General features: G+C 51.4%; 1 protein-coding gene across 1 annotated transcript; it reads right to left on the reverse strand.

Annotated features, from left to right (window-relative positions):
• Positions 1–907: 907 nt before the first annotated feature.
• On the reverse strand, positions 908–18,731 carry CCL17 (C-C motif chemokine ligand 17). The gene is made up of 7 exons (XM_057712281.1): positions 18,376–18,731; positions 17,153–17,314; positions 15,974–16,021; positions 4,301–4,378; positions 3,790–3,901; positions 1,803–1,920; positions 908–1,158 (listed from the first exon to the last, which is right to left on the reverse strand). Exons 2-7 carry the CDS (start codon positions 17,204–17,206, stop codon positions 1,038–1,040), a joined length of 531 nt encoding a protein of 176 aa, XP_057568264.1. The 5' UTR covers positions 17,207–17,314; positions 18,376–18,731; the 3' UTR covers positions 908–1,037.
• Between the last annotated feature and the right edge of the window lie 1,639 nt (positions 18,732–20,370).

Here is a 20,370-nt window from a genome sequence, read left to right on the forward strand (position 1 = left end):
ACACAGGAGTCAACAGGAGAACGACCCCCACAGGCTGCCCTTAGAGTCCCTAAGAGCTAGAGGGACAGTGGGTGGGGGGATGGTGGCAGCTGTTCTCAGGGACAGATTTCTGCAGGCTGGCTCGGGCTGAGGCTGGGTGGGAAGTCACCTGGTGGGGTGGGCCTCACACTTCAGGTCAGCAGGAACCACGGGACCACGTGTGGGGAGCAGCCTAACTGAGGCGGGAGATGAGGGCTGGGGGCAGTGGGGATGAGCGGGCGCAGGGGTGAGGCTCAGGATGAGGTGGAGCGGCTCCTGCCCTGGGAGCTGGCCTGAAGTTGGAGCTGGGAGAGGGAGCTGGGCGCAAGTGCAGCCCGGCTTGCAAAGATCCTCTGGGGCTGGCTGCGCTGCAGCGTGTGGTAGGGGGCCGAGAAGTGGGTGAGATGGGGAAGGGGCTGCAGGAGCCCCTGGGCCAGGGAGCTCCCCAGCACTTGACTGAACCCCCGCCTGCAGAAGAATTCTGGAAACATTTGTGGAATTGGATCAAATACTTAAGGGGACGTGTGTCCTCAGCTCCGCGTCAGCTGAGGGGGTCACAGAAGACAAGGGGGCAGGCCTAGGAGAATTCCAGGGGCAGATAAGATGGGAGAGGACCCAGACAGCCCTTCCCAGGTCCCCTTCCTGCCTGCGTGCAGCAGAGGGAAGGACCTTCTGGCCTCTTGTCACCCCTGCCCCGTTTGTCCCACAGACCCCCCTCGGCCCCACTCCTGCCCACGGCCTCTCTCCCAGGACCTCCTCTCATTAAGGTGGTCTGCACGCGAAGCCTCAGTTTCCCTCTCCGACCTGGACAGGGCGAGACTAGATGTTCTCTGAGGGCCTTTCCAGAGCGACAGGCCAGAGGGGACAGAACACTGACCCACAATGGGGGAGAAAAACTTTAATCAGAAAAGGGGACAAGGGGCTACTTTATCCTTGTAAGGCCTCCATTGGACCCAGGGAGCTTGGGGTTGGGGTAGTGAACATGGAGGCGGGAAGTGTCCAAGTGGTCCAGGGAGAAGTCAGGACTTCTGGACGACCGGGTCACGTGGCTTCATGGTGGCTTGCAAATACTTGACTGCCTTCTTCACCCGCATGTCCTTGGGGTCTGAACAGATGGATTTGCCGTGGAGAGTCACCAACCTACCCAGAGGGAGAAAACCGTGGGGGTGTGTCAGGGCAGGAAGGCCTTCCAGAGCCCCGGGACCAGCCTCTGCCTGCACTGACCAGGACCTGGAGGCCCCAAGATGGGCAGGAACTTGCCCGAAGTCACCAGGGCATCAGTGGCAGCTCTGGGACACCAGGCTCTGTCGTCAGTGATTCCTGACCCTCGCAGGGTCCCTGCCAGGCCTGGGCCTCCCAGGGAGCCAGGGCTGCATGGCCCTAACCCCCACCTCAGACAGCCCGCACTCACCTAGGCTGGGGAACGAGGGGTGCGCGGGAGGGGTCCAGGGCCTGGGGCTCAGGCCCAGGCCTGGGAAGTGACCCCGTGGGCTGCCCATGTGCGTGGGGCTGTCCCATCTCTCTCCGGGCCTCAGTTTCCCCATAAATCAATGACGGGCTTAGACCTCACAGCCTGGGGCTCTCTGGGGGCTCGCCGTGCGGGGTGCGGGAGCTGCCCTGAGGAGCAGGACCAGGGGGTCAGGGGATGAAGGCCCTGCTCGCTCCTCTCCTGTCCTCTCCTCTCCCCAGCGGCCCTTCTGGGAGGTCCAGGGTCCTCCTTGCCCACAGTTAGTTCCCAGGGCAGGCGCAGCATGGGGGGCAGAGGTGGGGGAGGGCAGACTTACACGATGGCGTCCCTGGGACACTCCCCAGAGGTCCGGTACCACCTCACCAGCTTCTTGAGAGGAATGGCTCCTTTGAAGTACTCCAGGCAGCACTCCCGGCCCACATTGGCTCCTCGAGCTGCGGGGAAAGCAAAGCAGGAGCAGAGGTGTCTGCGCGTGTCTGCACGGGAGGGTGTGTGCAAGGCGGTGGCTGTGGAGGAGGGTCTGGAGGGTCTGCGCGCGCGCACGTGTGTGTGTGTGTGTGTGTGTGTGTGTGTGTGTATCTGCCTGGAGGGGAGTCTGTGTGTGCATATGTGTGTGTGTGTCTGTGTATGTGTTGGGGTGTGTGCCTGTGTGTGCATGTGTGTGTGTGGTATCGGGGTGGATCCATGTGTGTGTGCATTTCTGTGTGTGTGTGTGTGTGTGTGTGTCTGCCTGGAGGGGAGTCTGTGTGTGCGTATGTGTGTGTGTCTGCATATGTGTTGGGGTGTGTGCCTGTGTGTGCGTGTGTGTGTGTGGTATCGGGGTGGATCCGTGTGTGTGTGCATTTCTGCGTGTGTGTGTGTGTGTGTGTGTGTGTGTGGTTGGGAGGGGTCTTATGTGTGGGGGGGTCTCTGTGTTTCTGTGTGGGGAGTATGTAGGGGTCTGCACGTGTCTCTATGGGAGTCTGAATGTGTCAGTGTTTGCATGTTTGTGTCCATGAGGTCCTGTGTGTGCTTTGGGGGACCCATTGTGTTTGTGTGTCTGTCTGTCGGTGCACATGTCTATGTGAGTTTGGGAGGGTTTGTGTACGTGTCTGTGAGTGTGTCTGTGAGTGCACATTTGTGTGTGTGAGATCTGTGTGTGTGTGTGTGCGTGTGTTTCTCTGTGTTTGGGGAGTGTGTGCATATATGTGGGTGTGCATGTGCGTGCATCTGTGTGTACTCACACTCAAACCAGCCCCAAATCACCAAACGTTGACTCTGGGCCAGGCTCTGGGTTGAGCTTTTGCTGCAGCCGCTCCTTTAGGCCTCAAGCACACCTGGAGACAGGTGCTGTCACTACCCCATTCTACATATGAGAAAGTGGAGGCCCGAGATGTGAACACACTTTCCCGGGGCTCAGTGTCCTCATCTTTGCACAAGAAAAAATATCCAACACTTGCAAACAGGCAAACTGGTGATCTGTGACTTCAATTAAGGCACAACAGAGTGTTTTCTAAGAAGCCTGTGATTGTCCTTTGACCACCTCAGGGTTGGCACTTGGTTTAACTAACAAGGACCTGACAAGGCCCAGCGTTTTACAGAAGTGAGTGAACACGCAGCCAACGATTAAGGTCACTTCCGGTACGATAACTCGGAAGACTGCAGCTGTGTCACCGTGTCACCACGTAGGGTGCGAATCAGCTTTGTTTCTAAAGTAGCAATCAGCCTTCCTTTCATCTAATCTCAGCCTTCCTTTCCCAACTGACTATAAAAAAATCTCCTTTTTCACCTGCCCTGAGAACCAGTTCTCCTGCCTTTATGCCGATCCTCTCATTGTATATAAAACCCATTAATAAAACAGACTCTGACAAATACTTGTGAGAATTGTTCCTTTTCCACTGTCAAAATACAACCACAGTCACTGCCTCAGAACATTTGCAGTGTGAGATGTGCAAGTACTTTGTTCCTCAGAAGCCAAGCCCCAAGTCCTGGGGCATCCCCATCCCCATCCTCATCCCCATCCTCATCCCCATCCCCATCCTCATCCTCATCCCCATCCTCATCCTGGTCCTCATCCCCATCCTCAGCCTCATCCCTCTCCTCATCCTCATTCTCCTCCTCATCCTCCTCCTCTTCCTCCTCCTCTTTTTCATCATTTTCCTTTGAATGCCTCTCTCGAAATCCTGTTGCTGCTGGCCTCTCACATCTTTGTAGGAATAAATGGGTTGTAGGAATAATGTGTGTGTGCAGCTGCTGTAGTCCCAGTGCTCCCACCTCTCCTTGCCCAGTGTCCCTTCATCCTGCTGCCTCTCCTCTGCTCTCACCTGCATGGGTGTCCTGCAGGGAAGCCCCCAGGAGGAGGGCGATCAGAAGCAGCATCTTCAGGGAGGTCATGGTGCCAGGAGCCCGGGAGAAGGTCTCTGTGTGTGGGTCCCTCTGCTCAGGGGAGACAAGGATGAGCACCAAGTGTGGAGGTGACCTATTTAACCTCTTTGGGGATCTTGTCCCGCCTCCTGTCCCCTCCCCCCACATCCTTCCCTAGACCTGTGGAGTTCGAAGAATTTGAGGTGATTCAGCAGAAGTCCAGTCTTGGAATGTTTGCGGCTTTCCAGAGAATGGGCACTCAGCTGGGGACAGAGGTGGGGTATGTATGTCCGGAGGCCATGTCATACTTCTCCTTTCACAGGGGACATTTCTTGGTTCCTCAATTAGCAGAGCTGAAAAGCCTCCATCCTAAGCTGTGTGCATCCCTTCTCTGAGGCTGGCAAGCCTCCTTCACACACAGTGCGCTGGGCCCGGGGACAGCCAGGCAGGGGCCAAGAGGGGCTGCTTTACCTGGGCCTGGAGGAACTTCAGGTTGCCGGGAAGTCCTCCTCCGGTGGTCAGCAGGCTGCATGGGTACACGACGTCTCTCTGCAGGGAGAGCTCCGTCTCACTCTGAGAAAGGCCTGAGGCCCAGACAACCTTTGTTGTCAGTCCTTCCCCAAGCTGGACCCTGGACCACAGAAGGCCAGAGCCCAACAGGTTTGAATTACCATGTAGTCCCAATCTGTAGAGATTGGGAAGCCAAGTTCCCCCAAATGTGGTATCTCACTCTAGGATGCAGAACGGAAGGGAAGGATCTGTGCGGGAGGAGGCCTCTGGCTCCTAGAAGAGCCAAGTCTGCACTGGACACATGGTCAGGGTCCAGCCCCAGCCAGGCCCTGAGCAGACTTTCCATGAACACTTTGGGCCACAGCGTCCCTGCATCGGGTTGGTCTCCTGGCCACCAGAGAAAATGGCCAATGGTCTGCTCAGGGCTTCCCCCTGGGCTGAGTTATGGGAGTCCTTTAGCTAGAAGGAGAGTCCCATGCCCCCCTCCACAGGCTGCATCTCACCAGGGCCACCCTGGACTTTGATTCTGATACATGGGATCTAGGCCTGGCTCCACCATGTCCCTGAGCCAACAGAGGCAGCTCAGAATGACACCCACCCAAAGCCTGCAACAGGGTATCAGGTGCATTTGACCCATTCACAGTCAGCTCTGTGTTAATCACTGAGCCATTATTACCATTTCATTACCAGTGATGAAAACAACAGCAGGTGCTGGTTTTTTCATTTTGTTTTGTTTTTGTTTCTAATTGAAGTATAATTGATCTGTAACACTCTGTGAGTTCCAAGAGTACGACATAGCGATTCAGTATTTCTCTACATCATAAAATCACCACCGTTACAAGCCTGGAGAACATCAACACAGCTGAGGAGGTGGAAGATAAAGACTAATGGATCATGTTTTATGATTTCTTTACACTAAGCTCCAGATGCCCATGTCCCTTGCAAGTCTATACAATAGTGAAACTACCAATAAATGCTGAAGGAAGCAAAGACAAGAAGAAGGAAGATAAAAGTCATTATGCAATTCTTAAAAAATGTGTAGGAAAAAAGACTGGAAGGAATTGTGCTAACCTTTAAAATCTTTCCTGTACAGTGGGATTATGGGTGATGGTTTGAAAAATTAAAAATAAATAAATAAATAATAAGTAAAATCCATGATAAATCTAGTTACCATCTGTCACCATACAAAGCTATTACAATATTATTGACTATATTCTCCATGCCGGTGACTCATTTATTTTGCAGAATGGAAGTTTGTATCTCTTAATCTCCCCCACCTATTTCACTCATCCCCTTGCCCCTGCTTCCCTCTAGCAGCCACCTGTTTGTTCTCTGTGTCTTTGAGTCTGTTTCTGTTTTATTACGTTCGTTCATTTATTTTCCAGATTCCACATCTGAGTGAAATCATACGGTATTCGTCTTTCACTGTCTGACTTACTTCACTTGGTATAATACCCTCTAGGTCCATCCGTGTTGTTGCAAATGGCACGATTCCATTCATTTTTATGGCTGAGTAATATTCCATTGTATATATACGCCACATCTTTATCCATTCATCTATTGATGGGTATTTAGGTTGCTTCCATATATTGGCTGTTATGAATAATGCTGCAATAAACATACGGGTGCATATATCTTTTCAAATTAGTGTTTTTGTTTTCTTTGCGTAAATACCCAGGAGTAGAATTGTTGGATTCCATGGTAGTTCTATTTTTAATTTTTTGAAGAACCTCCATAATGTTTTTCGTAGTGGCTGCACCAACTTACAATCCGACTAACAGTGCACAAGGGTTCCCTTTTCTCCACATCCTCACCAACACTTGTTACTTGTTGTTTATAATAACCATTCTGAGGTGTGAGGTGATATCTCATTGTGGTTTTGATTTGTATTTCCCTGATGATTAGTGATGTTAAGCATCTTTTTCATGTGCCGATTGACCATTTGTATGTCTCCTTTGGAAAAATGTCTATTCAGTTCCTCTGCCCAATTTTTAACCAGGTTGGGTTTTTTTGTTTTTTGTTTTGTTTTTTTTTTTAATATTGAGTTGTATAAGCACTTTGTATATTTTGGGTGTTAACCCCTTATCAGATATATCATTTGTATATATAATCTCCCATTCAGTAGGCTGCCTATTTGTTTTGTTGATAGTTCCCTTTGCTGTGCCAGGAAGGGATTTTGATGTAGTCCCATTGTTTCCTTTTGATTTTGTTTCCCTTGCCTGAGGAGACAGATCCAAAAAAAATACTACTGAGGCCAACATCAGAGTGTGTTGAACTACCTTTGTTCTCGTCTAGGAGTTTTACGGGTTTAGGTCTTACATTTAAGTCTTTAATCCATTTTGAGCTTATTTTTGTATATGGTGTGAGAAAGTAGTCCAGTTTGATTTTTGGCATGTAGTTATTCAGTTTTCCCAACACCATTTATTGAAGAGGCTGTCTTTTCCTCATTGTATGTTCTTACCTCCTTTGTCATAGATTAATTGCCCATATAAGTTTGGGTTTATTTCTGGGCTTTCTATTCTGTTCTATTGATATATATGTCAGTTTTTGTGCAGTACCATACTGTTTTGATTACTGCAGCTTTGTAGGGTAGTTTAAAATAAGGCATTGTTTGTTGAAGCCCAACTCTACCAGGAGCAGAGCTCAGACTATACCTTCATCAGCCCTCATGGTTCACCTGTGGGAGGAAACCATGACACTGGACTAGATCATAGGAGGAGTCAGGTGCCCTTCCTCCTCCTCTAGGGCCACCTTGGAAGGCCGGGCTGCTTCAGTTCCTTGTTGGGGGGATCCTCCTGTCCATGACAGAACCACACTGTGGGAAGGATTCTCTGTCATGGCCTTGTTGTGTGACCTCAGGAAACTCACAAACCCTCTCTGGGCCTCAGTTTCATTACCTGTAGAGAGACTCAGGAGGCCCCACCAAGATTGTAGGTCTGAGAAAGATGGGGTCCTCCCTTACTGGACCGCACATGAGAATTTCTCTGCTTCTCTTGGGGTCATATCACCTGCCAGAGACACCTAACCCCACCCATGCCTCAAGCCACAGCCCAGGAGGGTTCTCTGACCTCCGCCTGTCCCACTGCCTGTTCCTCCTATCCCTGGGGCAGGCTTCCATTAGCACATGCAGTGGAGCAGAAGGGAGGGGAGTGGGCTCTTCCTGTCTGTGCACATCTTTGGCGCCAGCTTCCTGCAAATAAGGGGGCAATCTGCACCCCCCACAGAGGAGTGCCCAGCAACCCCCATCCTGCTGAGTCAGAGGAGACCAGGCCCAGATGGGGAAGGGGTGTTGGTGTCCTCACCTACCCTGGTTGAGGAGGGAAAGCGCTGGCCTAGAAACTGAGCCTTGAGCCCAGAGGAAACACAAAGGTCCAGAGGTGCTTGGGGAGGGCCTGGGTCCTAGGAAGAGGCAGAGGGGCATGTCTGCCAATGCAGCCCCTCCTGGGTGGAAGTCTCTGGACCCTCTCTGCTCCCCATGCCCCCTGTCTGGTGGCTTCTGCCCACCGTCCTGTGGCCGCTCCACCTCCCACCGGGGCCACCGAATGCTCCGCTCTGCTGGGTGATGGGGAACTGTCACAATGATTAGCAGCTTTATTAACAGTGAGGCCATCCCAGCCCCCACTGCGGGGGAAACTCCCTGAGACGGTTTCAAGGCCCCCTTGTTTTGCTACAGACTCAGGACTTTTTTCTGGAAGAACCCAAGTTCCCCGTCCCTTCTAGGGAACAGGTTACAAGAGCAGAGGGTCTAGCTCTGGGCTGCTGCAGCCTGCCTAGCTGGGGGTGGGGAAGAGAGCAGCAAACGTGCCAGGGAGCCTGTGCCGTGTGCCCAGCACTGTGCCATGGGCTGTGGGGCAGGCAGAGGCCAGTGGCTGCCCCCGCTCTTGGGGGAGTTCGCAGGAGGTGAGGATGGAGTAAACCAGGCCTGGCCCCGCAGGGGAACATGCAGGTAAAATAAAGGGCTGAGGGGGCCTGGAGAGGGGAGAGGTTGCTTCTGGCCACCCTGGAGGCCAAAAGGAGGCTGCAGTCAGTGAGCTGGGCTGGGTCAAGGCGGGGGGGCAGCCTTTCACATGAGGGGAGCACTGAGCAAAGATGCAGAGCTAAATGAGGGAAACAGCATGGAACTCCGGTGGGGAAAATGCCTGGATGTGACACCACGACAGTAAACTCTGTGGGGACAGGAGCATGTCTGCTTTGTTTACCACCGTGTGTGTCCCCAGTGCCAAGTACAGTGCCTACCACACAGCGGGCTCTCAAGGAGGCTTGACTGAGTGAGTACAGCATGGAAAGTCAAGTTGGTGACACGGAGCAGGAACCAGGAGAGACGTCCTGGAGGGCCAAGTGCATCTCTCAGCCTAACTTGGGAGGCGGAGGAGACCAGGGACATTTTTAAGGTGGTTTCCTCGCCAGGGATTAACCCACTTATTTCTCTTTGGTTCTCCCAGCTGTGAAACAAACTCCAAGGGACCTTCCAGATGAGTGTCCTGGAGTCTGAGCCTATGATAAGGGTCTCAAATGGACTTTATGGTGCTTTGCAGACCGTGGGACTCGAAGGTCTGTCAGGGGAATCAGGAATGCTCCCTGGAGAAGCCGGCAGCAAGAGAGGCAGAGAGGGGCTGCAGGGGAGGGGGTGCTCCAGCTGGAGGAAGGGAGGTGGGCCAGAGGCACATCTGTTAGGGACAGAACCGCATCAAAGGGGAATTGAATCTGAGTCGGAGGAAGAGGTGATGCTGACTCCCTGTCTCAACACCTCTGACTCAAGCCAGCCAGACACTCCGCCTATTCACCTGCCACCCGTCCTGCTCCAGTCCGACACTGCTGCCGCAGGGAGTCCCTTGGGGTAAAACCAGCTGGAGGGAATCAACACCCCCACCCCAGACGTAGCCTGAAGGAGCCAGACCAGCCTGATTCTGGGTCCTTCACCTAAAAGGAAGAGAGGGAGGGTTCCTGCCCCACCCCTAGCTCTACCAGGGGCTGGATGGGAACCAGAGATGCTACTGTCATCCCGCCCCCAACTTAGCCCCAAGCCACAGAGCAGGGATTGGGTTGCTGGGGTGTGGAAGCTCTTTATCATCTTCAAATTGCACATGACAGTTGTCACTGGGGTGACAAAAGTGTCACCGTGGGTCACGCCCGGTGTCAGCCGAGGCTCCAGGAGGTGCAATGTTGCCCACGGTCTCTTGCAGGAGATATAGGATTTTAACTACTCAGCCCCATCCTCTGGCAGCTGAAGCTAGATCATCCTGCCCTCCTCATGGGGGCTGAGGTGTGCAGGTCCCCAAAGTTATCTCCATCCCAAGATATGTCCCACTCCCCTGTCCTGAAGGCCTGACGTGCTCACTGATGAGTCAGTTGTTCCTGACAGGTTGCGGGTCTGCTTGATTCCTCAGGTCAGAAATACAAGAGTCATCCCTGCCCTGGGGTCTTCCTCCCCTCCCCCAACTGAGGTGGCCCCCATGACATGACTTGAATCTGTCTCCTTATCACCATCCACATGGCCACCCCTCCATCTCTCTGCTGGACCACAGCCCCACACTCATCTCCCAGCTCCCAGGCTTGCCCTCCAGTCCATCCTCTCCAAAGCCCAGTGATCGTCCCCAAACACAAATCTCAGCAAGGCTCTCCCCTCACAAAATCCTTTAATGCCACCCCCCCCCACCATTACCCTTAGGATGAGGTACAGATTTCCACTGACTTCTCAGCCTCAACTTCTGCCCCCAGCCCTGCCACCCACCACATCACTTTGTTCCAGCCACATGAATTTTTTTCATTTCCTTGAAAATGCCAGGTTCTCACCGATATTACACAAGCCTTTGTACAAGCTGTTCCCCTGCTTCCCATCTAGATCCCTCTCTCTTCTCCCAACACCCTACTCCCTTTCATTCCTACCCTCCCTCGGGTCACAGCTTAAACTCTCACTTCCCTCCTTCAGCCCCAACTTTCCTCTGTGTCCTCATAGGTCACTGACTTCCCCATTATGTTCTCTTTCCATTGTATTGTGATGGCTGGTTTATTGCTACAAACTCCTTGAAAACAGGATCTCGTCCATCTTTCAACTTGTACCTCCAGGACTTGGCACCCAGTAGGCACTCCATAAAATATGTTTATTGAATGGATGAAGAGGTGGGTGGTTGGATTCATGGTTGAATGGATGGATGCATGCATGGATGGATGCATGGATGCATGGATGCGTGGATGGATGGATGGATGGATGCATGCATGCATGCATGCATGGATGTGTGGATGGATGGATGGATGCATGGATGTATGTATGGATAGATGGATGCGTGGATGGATGGATGTGTGGACAGATGGATGGATGGATGGATGGATGAATGGATGGATGCATGGATGTGTGGATGAATGGATGGATGGATGGATGGATGGATGCGTGGATGGATGAATGGATGGATGCATGGATGTGTGGATGGATGGACACTTACACATTTCTGAGCTACAGCTTGGGCCCAGCTTACATTCTATCCCAGGGGCTCCCTCATCCCAGAGCAAGTGATTTTTGATCCAGTGTGTCCCACCAGCTCATGAGATACACCTGAATCCTCCTGTCACAGATGAGGTGGAAGAACCCAACCAAGGCACTCTTTGACTCTTTTTCCATCTAGTTCACAGCTTCCTTGTGGGTTGTGGCCATTTCCTGCCTCCTGCCAACCCTAAATTTCTTCAGCTGTGGCTTTGCTTTCACTCCTTCTTCATCCTGGAAGGGCCTTCTTCCCTCCATTACACTCCCACCTCCTGACTCCTCACACTCTCCCACCCCACAGTCCACTTTCCCTCTGCTGACGACGTGATACCCTTTATATGCTTCCATAAAATGTCTCCTTGACCCCAACTCCCCTCTCTCCTAACCCCCAGCACACTGTCCTCCTAGTTCCCCTTTTATTCATGACCAAAATTCTCCGATGTGTGGTCTACATCTCCCACTACCAATTTCCTCTCAGCCCACGGGTGATTTAATTCTTAGAATGTGGCTTCTGGTGCTGACACTCTGGGGAAGCAGCTCTCTCTGGGCCTCTCAACCCCCCTTCCTCCACTCTCTGAACTTCCCATCCCCTCACAGAGGGCAGTGTGGGGCAGTGGTTACCAGCAGATGCTCTGGAAGCATTATCTACAGTCCTGGGTCCCAGCCCCTCATCTATCTGTTGCTGGTTGTGCGACCCTCACTGTCCCCATCTGTAAAATGGGCATGTTGGTAGACTCTCCCTCCTGACATTGCTGGGAAAATGAACTGAGATGATGTATATAAAGTTCTCAGTCTCCAGCTGGCTTGATGAGTCTCCTTGTCATCACTAAGAACCCATTTCCCTTCTTGACATTCCTCCCCATGGGATTTGGGACACGGTTCCTGCCTGAGCTTTTCGTGGGCTCCTCTCCTCACTAAAGTCCCTGAGCTCTCACCACCAACTGGCTGAGTTTCTTAGCAGTTACGTTTATTAGTTTACTTGGTCCTCAGAACAGCTCTAGGTGGTAAGAACTATTATTATCTACATTTTACAGATGAGGAAACTGGGGGCCAACCACAGTGGTTAAGAAACTGGTCCAAGGGCATAGAGTTAGCACGTGGCAGAAGCATCCCTGGGGCTCTGTCCTAGGGTGTGTTTTCACCTCAAGCAACCCTTTCTCCCTCCTGGATGTCTCCACTCAGGCCTTTGATCTGATCTGGTAGAGGCTGGGGATAGAGATTTGCTTCCTAATCTCTGTCCTAACTCTCTGTCTCCAGCTTCTACCAGTGACGGATCAAATGCACACCCCTGAACCGCACCCCATCCTCTGGCCTCCTCTGGCCTGCATTATCAGATGCCTTAGCTCTCTCTGCCTTGCAATCTAGCCAGCTCTGTGTCCGTCTGTCTCCCACACTGGACTGTGGGCTCCAGAGAGGCAGAAAGCTGTCATGGTTCACCCAGCCTCAAGAACCAGAAAGACAGGACCAAGTTCCCTCTCAACCGACTTCTCTTTTTTCTGCTCAAACCGGCATCATTCCCTACCTCCCCATCTGCCTCACTGGTCTGAAACTTTGCCCCTGACTCATTCCTCGCCTCCAGCCCCCACACTGCATCAGGCACAGACTCGGCTCAGCGATGCTGTCTGGCAACGCTCAGCTTTCTCACTTCCTCCTCATTCCCACTGGTTCAACGCGAATCCTTCACACCCAGACAGAGTCAACAATCTCCAATCTTATTTCCTCCCCTCTGGTCCTCCAGACGCCACCCACCTGCATGCCTGTTTCTGATGGGTCTTTCCCAAGGGCTGCTCTGACTACATACTGCCCATCCTCAAGAACCAAAAATGGCTCCCTGCTTCCTTCTGCCTCCACAGGAAACTCCTCAGGCCAGTCTCTAAGCCCTACGGTCAATCTGGTCCACCCTTCCCTATTCAGTCTCTTCTCACAGTTCCCCAGGGTTCAACTTTTACTCTGTGCCTGGGTTTGCGGTTCCTGTCCTCTCCTTTTTGGGATGACCCCCCCACCAAACCACATTCTACTCGTTTCTCATCTGTGGTATGCCATAAAAGATAAAGCAAGGGGGGCACTGTGGAGCTGAGGGGCTAGGTTTAAATTCAGCTCTGCCATCAGCAAGTTGGGGGACGTCAAGCAAGTCACTTCTCTCTGAGTCTAGTTGCCACATCTGTAAAATGAAAACAGTAATAGTAACTGCATTAGGAGGTCTGAGTTCACATCAACTGCCTTAGCGCCTATATCTGGCAAATAGTATGTGTTCCTGCCTTTAAATATCATGTATGTGCCAATGACTCCCGTATTCCCCACGCCAACTCCAGACTTGTATATCAGTTGCCTACTCAATGTGTCAAAAAAGGCATCTCAAGCCACCGAGTACAAAGCTGAATTCCCCATTCCCATTCACCCCCACACCTGCTCCTCTGTTCTTTGACAGCCCCTTCCGTCCAGTTACTTGAGCCAGAAATCTGGGCGCCATCCTTGACGCCTCTTTCTCGCACCTCCCCCCTTCAAGTCTGTCTGGAGATCGCCCAGCTCTGCCTTCGGTATCCGCCCAGAGCCCATCATCTCTCCCCTGGATTCCTACACTGCTTCCTGGCCGTCTCGCCACCTCCATTCTCACTCCCTAGAATCTACTGTCAGCACAGCTGCCGTGGGGGATGTGAGTGTCCTCTGAGTGAGGACACTCAGTGGGCAGTGAGAGCATCTCCATGGCTTTCCATCACACTTAGAGGAAAAACCAAGGGCCCCACAGCGGCTACAAGGCCCTGCGTGCTCTGCACCCCTCCCTCCCCTGCTAACTCTGGCATGTTCTTTCCCTGGATACCTGCATGACTCATTCCTTCACCTCCTTCAAATTTTATTTAAATGTCACTTTTCAGTGAGGTCCACGCTGTTTAAAATCGCAACCCACTCCCACCTCTTCCTCTGCTCTATTTTTTCTTTTTCTTTTTGCTGCAATACGTACCACCCTCAAACACACAATACCATTTACTGACTTACCCTGCCTGCTGTTGGTCCCCTGTCTCCCACCTGTGTCCCCCTACCCCCATGCCCACTGGAATGTAAGTTCCACAGGACAAGGGCCTTTCAATGAAGCACATCCCCTGGCACGTGGTGGGCCCACCATACGTACTGGTAGAATTCAGTGAGAGGATGGATAATGGCTGGCATTGTTCCGGGGGCAGAGTACAGAAGCACTTCTCATGGAGTCTGACTCTTACCCATGATGAACTTGTCTCAGTCTCTCTCGTGCCTGGGCTTCAGCACTTCATTTGGGCTCCCTCTCCAGCCCTGTAAAACAGTTCTTTTTGTTCACTGCTAGAGTCCAACTCGCTCTTTCTGGGGAGCATTTGTCCCAGTTTCCAAGTTATTTCACAGGCAGATCTTTGGTTTCCTGATGGCACTGGGACAATTCCAGGCTGTGCTGCCGAGGGACTGGCTCAGGACACTTAGCCCTCAGGGAGCAACGACAGACCTTTCATCAGGAAAAGAAGTCTGCTGCAGCCTGCCTGGGGGGTCCTTCCTATCCAGTCTGACCCTCGTGTGCCCAAGGAACGTTTGTTCAGCACCAGGGTCAGCGTTCAGAGCCCAGCATCCTGGAAGGAGAACATGGCACCCTTTCTAAGGAGCTGTGTGCTTCCGGCCTCTTTGAAAGACAAGGGGTTTCCCCGCATTCCTCTCCAATCTCAGCCACTGCAGACAAGCCAACAGGGACAAGGGCAGCAGCGTTGGGCCATTTGACATGTGGCACTGTCCTACATGGATCATGGCTCCCCCACTGGGGGCTAGGGGTGCAGAGGGGCTGCAGCCATTTCTAAGCAGGGGCCAGGCCTGGGAAGGATAAGCCCCCAGAGAAAAGGCCCTGTTCCCTTTCCAGAGAGAAGCAGGCGCCTCAGCAGCTCTCCGGGCCTGGCCGGCGGGGTGTGGCTTGTCCTACCCAGGCAGGGCTTTCAACCCCACTTACCTCAGCATCCCCCTCCTTCCTGCCCTGCCTCCACCCCTTCAACTCTCCAGACTCATGGCTTCTTTCAGATGAAACTAAAACCATCTACTCTAACTCCAAAAATAATTTGGTATTTTTATTGCGATCACACCGAGTGTATAGATGTCCTTAAGGAGCTGGGCATCTGTCCCATCTACTCCCCATCTACTCCTTTCTCAGTCTGTCTGACCTCTCCTCCCCCAGCCAGCTCCTCTTCCTCCCTGCCCTCCCCATGGGGTATAGGCTGGGTAGCAGGGTGATGGCCTCCCTCCAATGTCTGAGCCTGGGCTCGTTAAGGGTCTGCTCCCAGGGGAGATGGGGTGGCTCCCGGGAAGGAGGGCAGGGAAGGGAGAGAAGCCCAGAGAAGGTGTGACGCCAGGCACACTCCTCCAGTGAGCGTCTGCCTGGCCCTGCGGGGGCTCTAAAGTGAGAGTTAGAGGCGAAAGCAGCTGAAGGGAGTGGGGCTCTCGGTGGGGAACCAACACCGTTAACCACACCCACGTACCCACTGCCAGGTAAGAGTCACTATTCTGCTCACGGAGGCCCCACGCGCCTCTCCTAATCCATCCCCCTGTGCATTAGAGAAAACCGAATTGGGCATCCATCAGTCCCATGCATGTCTTCCTATGTTACTAACATGTGTATGTCCCTGAACAATACATAGCACTGTTTAGGCATGTTGTTAGGCTTCATATTAATATTGTCATATTGTATCTGTACTTTCACATCTCGCAGTGTCGAACCTGAGAGTTACGTGTGTTGACAGGTACCAATGTATTTCTTTTTTTTTTTACATGGTATGCTGCACCCTACAATAACCACACCACAATTTACAAAAAGAAGAGTGGGGTCCCTGCCGTTGGACTGCCTGCTGGCTTCATCAAGGTAAGTTCCCTTAATCAGTCCGTGCCTCAGCACTTCCATCTAGAAAATGGGGCTCCCATTAGTAGGACCTCATCTGAAAGCTGAGGAAGGGATTAAATGAGAAAATTCATTTGAAGGCTCACAGTGGTGTGTGACAGGAACAGTGAACCTCCTGAGGAGGAGGCCAGTGTCTTATTCACCGGTGTCTCTGTCAATAAATGAATGACTCCTCCTCCTTCCCCTGCTCCCCATCCCGCCCAGGGGCCCCACTGCTTCTGCTCCTGATACCCTGAAAAGAGGACCCAGGGCTACGTACCAGGCATCTCAGTGCTCGTGCAGATGGGACTTCAACTCCATCAGGCTGCTGGCAGTCACGGTGATATATAAAAATGAGGAAACAGGCTGCAAAGGTACAGTGAGAACCAGGGGCGGGGAGGAGAAGGGAAGACCCAGGAAAAATGTCCAGGCAGGCAGAAGCTCGCATGCTGAGACTCCTGAGAACCCAGGGCTGCTAGATTCCCCCTCTACCTGCTCACCCCTCTGTGGATTTGGGTGACAGTCAGAGCCTAACCCAGCCCAGGCTTCCAAGGGGTCCTTGCTGGGTCTGAGAAGGAATTTCTTGACCAGGATATGACGGTGGAGGGTTGGAGGGCTTCTGGGGTGACTTGGACACATCTTCACAGAAGGCCACTTTCAGTCTCTGACATCCCTTTGAGGCAATTAAATATTTTTACCAGGAATGCCTTGAAATGCACCTCCCCATGTGGGTAGGCGGGCTTTGGATAAATCAGAAAGGGGTGTGGCACAGGCACCAGGTGAGAGAGTGCCAGTGGACACAGATGGCTGTGGGCCCTGGCTCTTCCCCTCTGTCTCTCCTCCCAGGACCTGTGGTGGTCACTGAAGCACAAAGGGAACAAGACACACATGTGCCTGATCTCAAAGATCTTATGGAATCTCCGTGAAACAAGCCGGATCATGTGAGGGTTATAATGGGTGCAGGTGAGGTGAGTATCCATGGCAGGGAACCTTCATTAAGCTAAGTCAGGGAAGGCCTCCTGGAGGAAGTGACATCTAAGCTGAGGCCAAAGGACGAGTAGAAGTTGGCCAGGGCAAGAGTGAAGGGGGAGGTTATTCCAGGAAGAGAGAACAGCCAGTGCAATGGCTCAGAGGTGTGAGAGAAAAGATTGACTTGAGGATGTAAAAAAAACAAAAAATGTGTGCCAAAGGTGATGTGGGGGAGGGAAGCGAGACTGGGGGGACCAGCATCAGGGGAAATGAGGCTGGAGCCAGCGGGCCAGTTACAATCCTCTAAGAAAACAAAGACACAGAACATGCACTTGTCGGTCTCTAGAACTATGCTCGATTTCTGTGCCAACAGGCCTAAGTTATGCAGGATGGGCTTCTGGGCTTAGGAGGTACATGAAAGACCGGTTAATCTAGATCATCTGGCAAACGGCTGGTGCTCAATCATTTTAATATTCTTCTCCCTACTTACCTCCTTGTCTGCTGCAGTGATCACCAGCATATCTGAGTCAGAACTCCCAAGCATCAGTACATCTCAGAGCAAATACAAAACCCTCTACTTTCCAGCTCCACTCAGTGAGAATTCCAGATAATTCATTAACAGCTGGTGGGCTAAGGATGAACTTCATCCAGTCTGCAAAGAGAGCAAGTGAAGAGGCATGAGCTTGATAACGGAAAGCTTGTTTACCCCAGTTAAGGGAATGGTTCAAATCTTTCAACAGCATCATGTACGTTACTGACAAGTCATTGCTACTTAGTCCAAGTAATATATTTCTTCTTCCTGATTGCTGCATCAATCAGCCTAGGCTACGTTATGTTGCAATGACAAATAGCCTCAAACTCCCAGTGGTTTAAAACCACAAAGCTTTGTTTCTTCCACATAGATTTGCTGGGGTTCTTTCTGTGGCTGGAGGTTCTGAGTCATCCTCTCTCTGGGACCCAGGGTAATGGACCAGTCATCTTTTGGAATATTGCCAAGTTCTGGACCTGAGGAACTAAAGGTTCTGAAGGGTCTCTCATCAATAATATAATTAAATGCTTGAATCTGGTTTGACAAACTTTACTCCCCCTGCCAGTTCAGAACTGGTCGTGAGACATCTCTTCAACCCCTAGGGAGCAAGAAGAACAGCCCTCTTGAATGCCTAGGGGCAGTAAGTCAGAAATACTCAGAGAGACTGATGTTGAAACTAACTTCCCTTTCTGTCCAAATCTAAGATTCAGACATCTTGCTAGTCCGGTTCTAATTAGCTGGGATTTGTGAGTTTTGACCTTGCCAAGTTCAAGAGCAATTTAGAGGAAAAAACTTACACCAACTAGGATAGCATCTATTAGCTTAAGGAAAAATTTATGCAAATTACAAATTATTTTTATCTGCTTGCTGACACTATAGCATGTCTTCATCTTACTTTACTGAAAATCAAGAAGACTGCTTTTCTTTATACATATTCTATAATTCCATAGTTTTGTTTGGGTAACCAATAACAGAAGTAAATAGAAATAGGATGTTTCAAACCCTTTGGAAACATCTATCGCATGATCATAGATTCTAATTTATCAAGAGCTCCCTATGAGCATGTCATTTTTCTAAGTGTGTAGCAAGGATTGTCTTATGACATCCTCCCCGACAAGGAGAGTTGTTATTATTCCAACTCTACCGAGGAGAAAACCAAAACCCAGAAAGGTTACGCAACTTACCTAATGTCACACAGCCAAAGATCACCACGTTACATTCCACTCCTGTATGGCTAAAAAACAAGATGCTCATTATAAATAATTCTATTCTGTCCTCTGGGATCTTGATCTACCTCCAAGATCCCTTGACAGTAAGAGAGGGGCATCTCTTGCAAAGCATGCCCTGCTTTGGAATTATCCTAGGTTCAGAGGCACCACCACCAGCAGCCGATTCGGCGAGATTAATGAGATCCTGCACGAGTCTGGCCGCTGAAGTTTGTGCTCATCTGGGAAAAGCCAGCCTAGCACTAGATCTTTTCTTTAATCCCAGCAACCAAAACATTATTTATCCAGGAAAGCACATGACTGAGAAGAAGTAAATGGGGCACGAGTGGCCTCCTGAGCACTTACTTACACAGGAGCAGCAGGGCACGTGTACGCACACACACACACACATATATTGTGGCTCCCAGGCGCCTATTATTTAGCCTCGTGCTGGAAATTTCCAGCCATTCATTTCTGTGTTTTTCTGCCTGGCCTCACCCTTTTGGGGAATGTACAGAGGACACGGGAGAGGGAAAGGGGATTTAACAGCAAAGGGCAGAGGGTGAGAAGAGTGCATGCAGCTACCGCCCAAAGGACCCTGCAAGCCTGGGGGCCCCGGGTGGGCTGGGCTGGTGTTAAATCCCGAATTAGGAAGTCACGGCAGAGGGGAAGGGAAAGAGAGGAGAGGAAGGGGGGGGGAGGGGCAAGAGCTTGAAGGTGCAGAGTCCCTGGTCTCCCACCCCTGGAGTCTGAATTCAGCAGAGCGGAAGTGGGGCTCGGGAGTCTGCACTTTTGACAATCTGTGGCTCACACCTTCAGAAACAGTGATTAAGATTCAAGTCCTGGAGGAAGACTTCAGGTCACATTCTAGCTCTGCTGCTTGTGAGCTGTGTGATCTCGGACAAGTCACATATGCTTTGAAAGCCTTACTCATCATTATTATTATTACAATTATTATTATTATGTCTCAGAGCCCTGATGCCTCTATCAAAGATTTCAGAGGCCCCCAAGTCTCCGTCGGACTCTGCATTAACTGTGGGGAATTGCTTCAGCCAGAGTTTAGCTCTGTAACTGAAAGAGAAAATAAAACACAAACACCCCAGGATCTCTAGGGAGTTGCTCTGGACTGAAGGAGAATAAAAGTTTCTCCCACTCTCCATCCTCTTCTGGAACATGAAGCATTTAACTGTATCTGAGAATGTGATGAAAAGACAGGGACAATTATTTTCATTTCAAAGCCTCCATTGGGGTTCCATGGTGCTGAAAGGGTGGTGTTCCGGGGAGAGGTTGGGGGCCTGTGACTTTGCCTCCAGCTCCTTCCCGGGGGTTGGGAATGGGCAAAAGCAGGAGGGGCTGGACTTGGGGTGGAGCAGGAGAACTAGTACATGCTGCTAAGGGCAGTGCTAGAATCTGTGGGGTCTTCCTTGGCTGTCCTGTGGTTAAGACTCTGCGCTTCCGCACGTAGGGGGCATGGGTTTGATCCCTGGTTGGGGGAATCCCACATGCTGTGGTGCAGCCAAAAAAAAAAAAAAAAAAAAAGAATTTGCTGCTGGCCCAGAGGCAGCAATCTCAGATTCTTGCAAACACTTCAAACGCAAGTGTCTGTGGGGCTTGGCATGTAGTAAAATGAGGAAAGCCACATGTATGAAAAATTATGTGTCCATCATATGCTGTCTTTCCTTGCCCTACTTTTGCTGAAGACTTGGGCTCAGAGAAAAATATCCTTAGTACAAGAAAAACAAGAGAAGGGTGATGGCAAATGGGAACTGGCATAGCCACAGAGTCCAGAGCACCAAGAGGTGGAAGGGATGGTGGAGAGCTGGGGGCTCTCACCCTGGCCTGCCCCCTCTCAAGGGGCAGCCCCTGCTCAGGCCCTGCCCACCACCATCCTGGGGGGGACATGAAATACTGTAGAATAATAAGCTGGACTCGGCCTCTGGTACCTTGTACAGTTTCCAATCTACACAACTGTAC

This window comes from Hippopotamus amphibius, chromosome 16 (genome assembly GCF_030028045.1).
Source record: "Hippopotamus amphibius kiboko isolate mHipAmp2 chromosome 16, mHipAmp2.hap2, whole genome shotgun sequence".
Taxonomy (NCBI): Eukaryota; Metazoa; Chordata; class Mammalia; order Artiodactyla; family Hippopotamidae; genus Hippopotamus; species Hippopotamus amphibius.

Coding starts and splice junctions, on each gene's coding strand:
- CCL17 (XM_057712281.1), bottom strand. CDS start 17,206: ATGCTTGGGAGTTCTGACTCAGATATGCTGGTGATCACTGCAGCAGAC. Junction 16,022..17,152: donor TCACTGCAGCAGACAAGGAG/GTAAGTAGGGAG, acceptor CGTGACTGCCAG/CAGCCTGATGGAGTTGAAGT. Junction 1,159..1,802: donor TGTCCCAGGGACGCCATCGT/GTAAGTCTGCCC, acceptor CCCTCTGGGTAG/GTTGGTGACTCTCCACGGCA.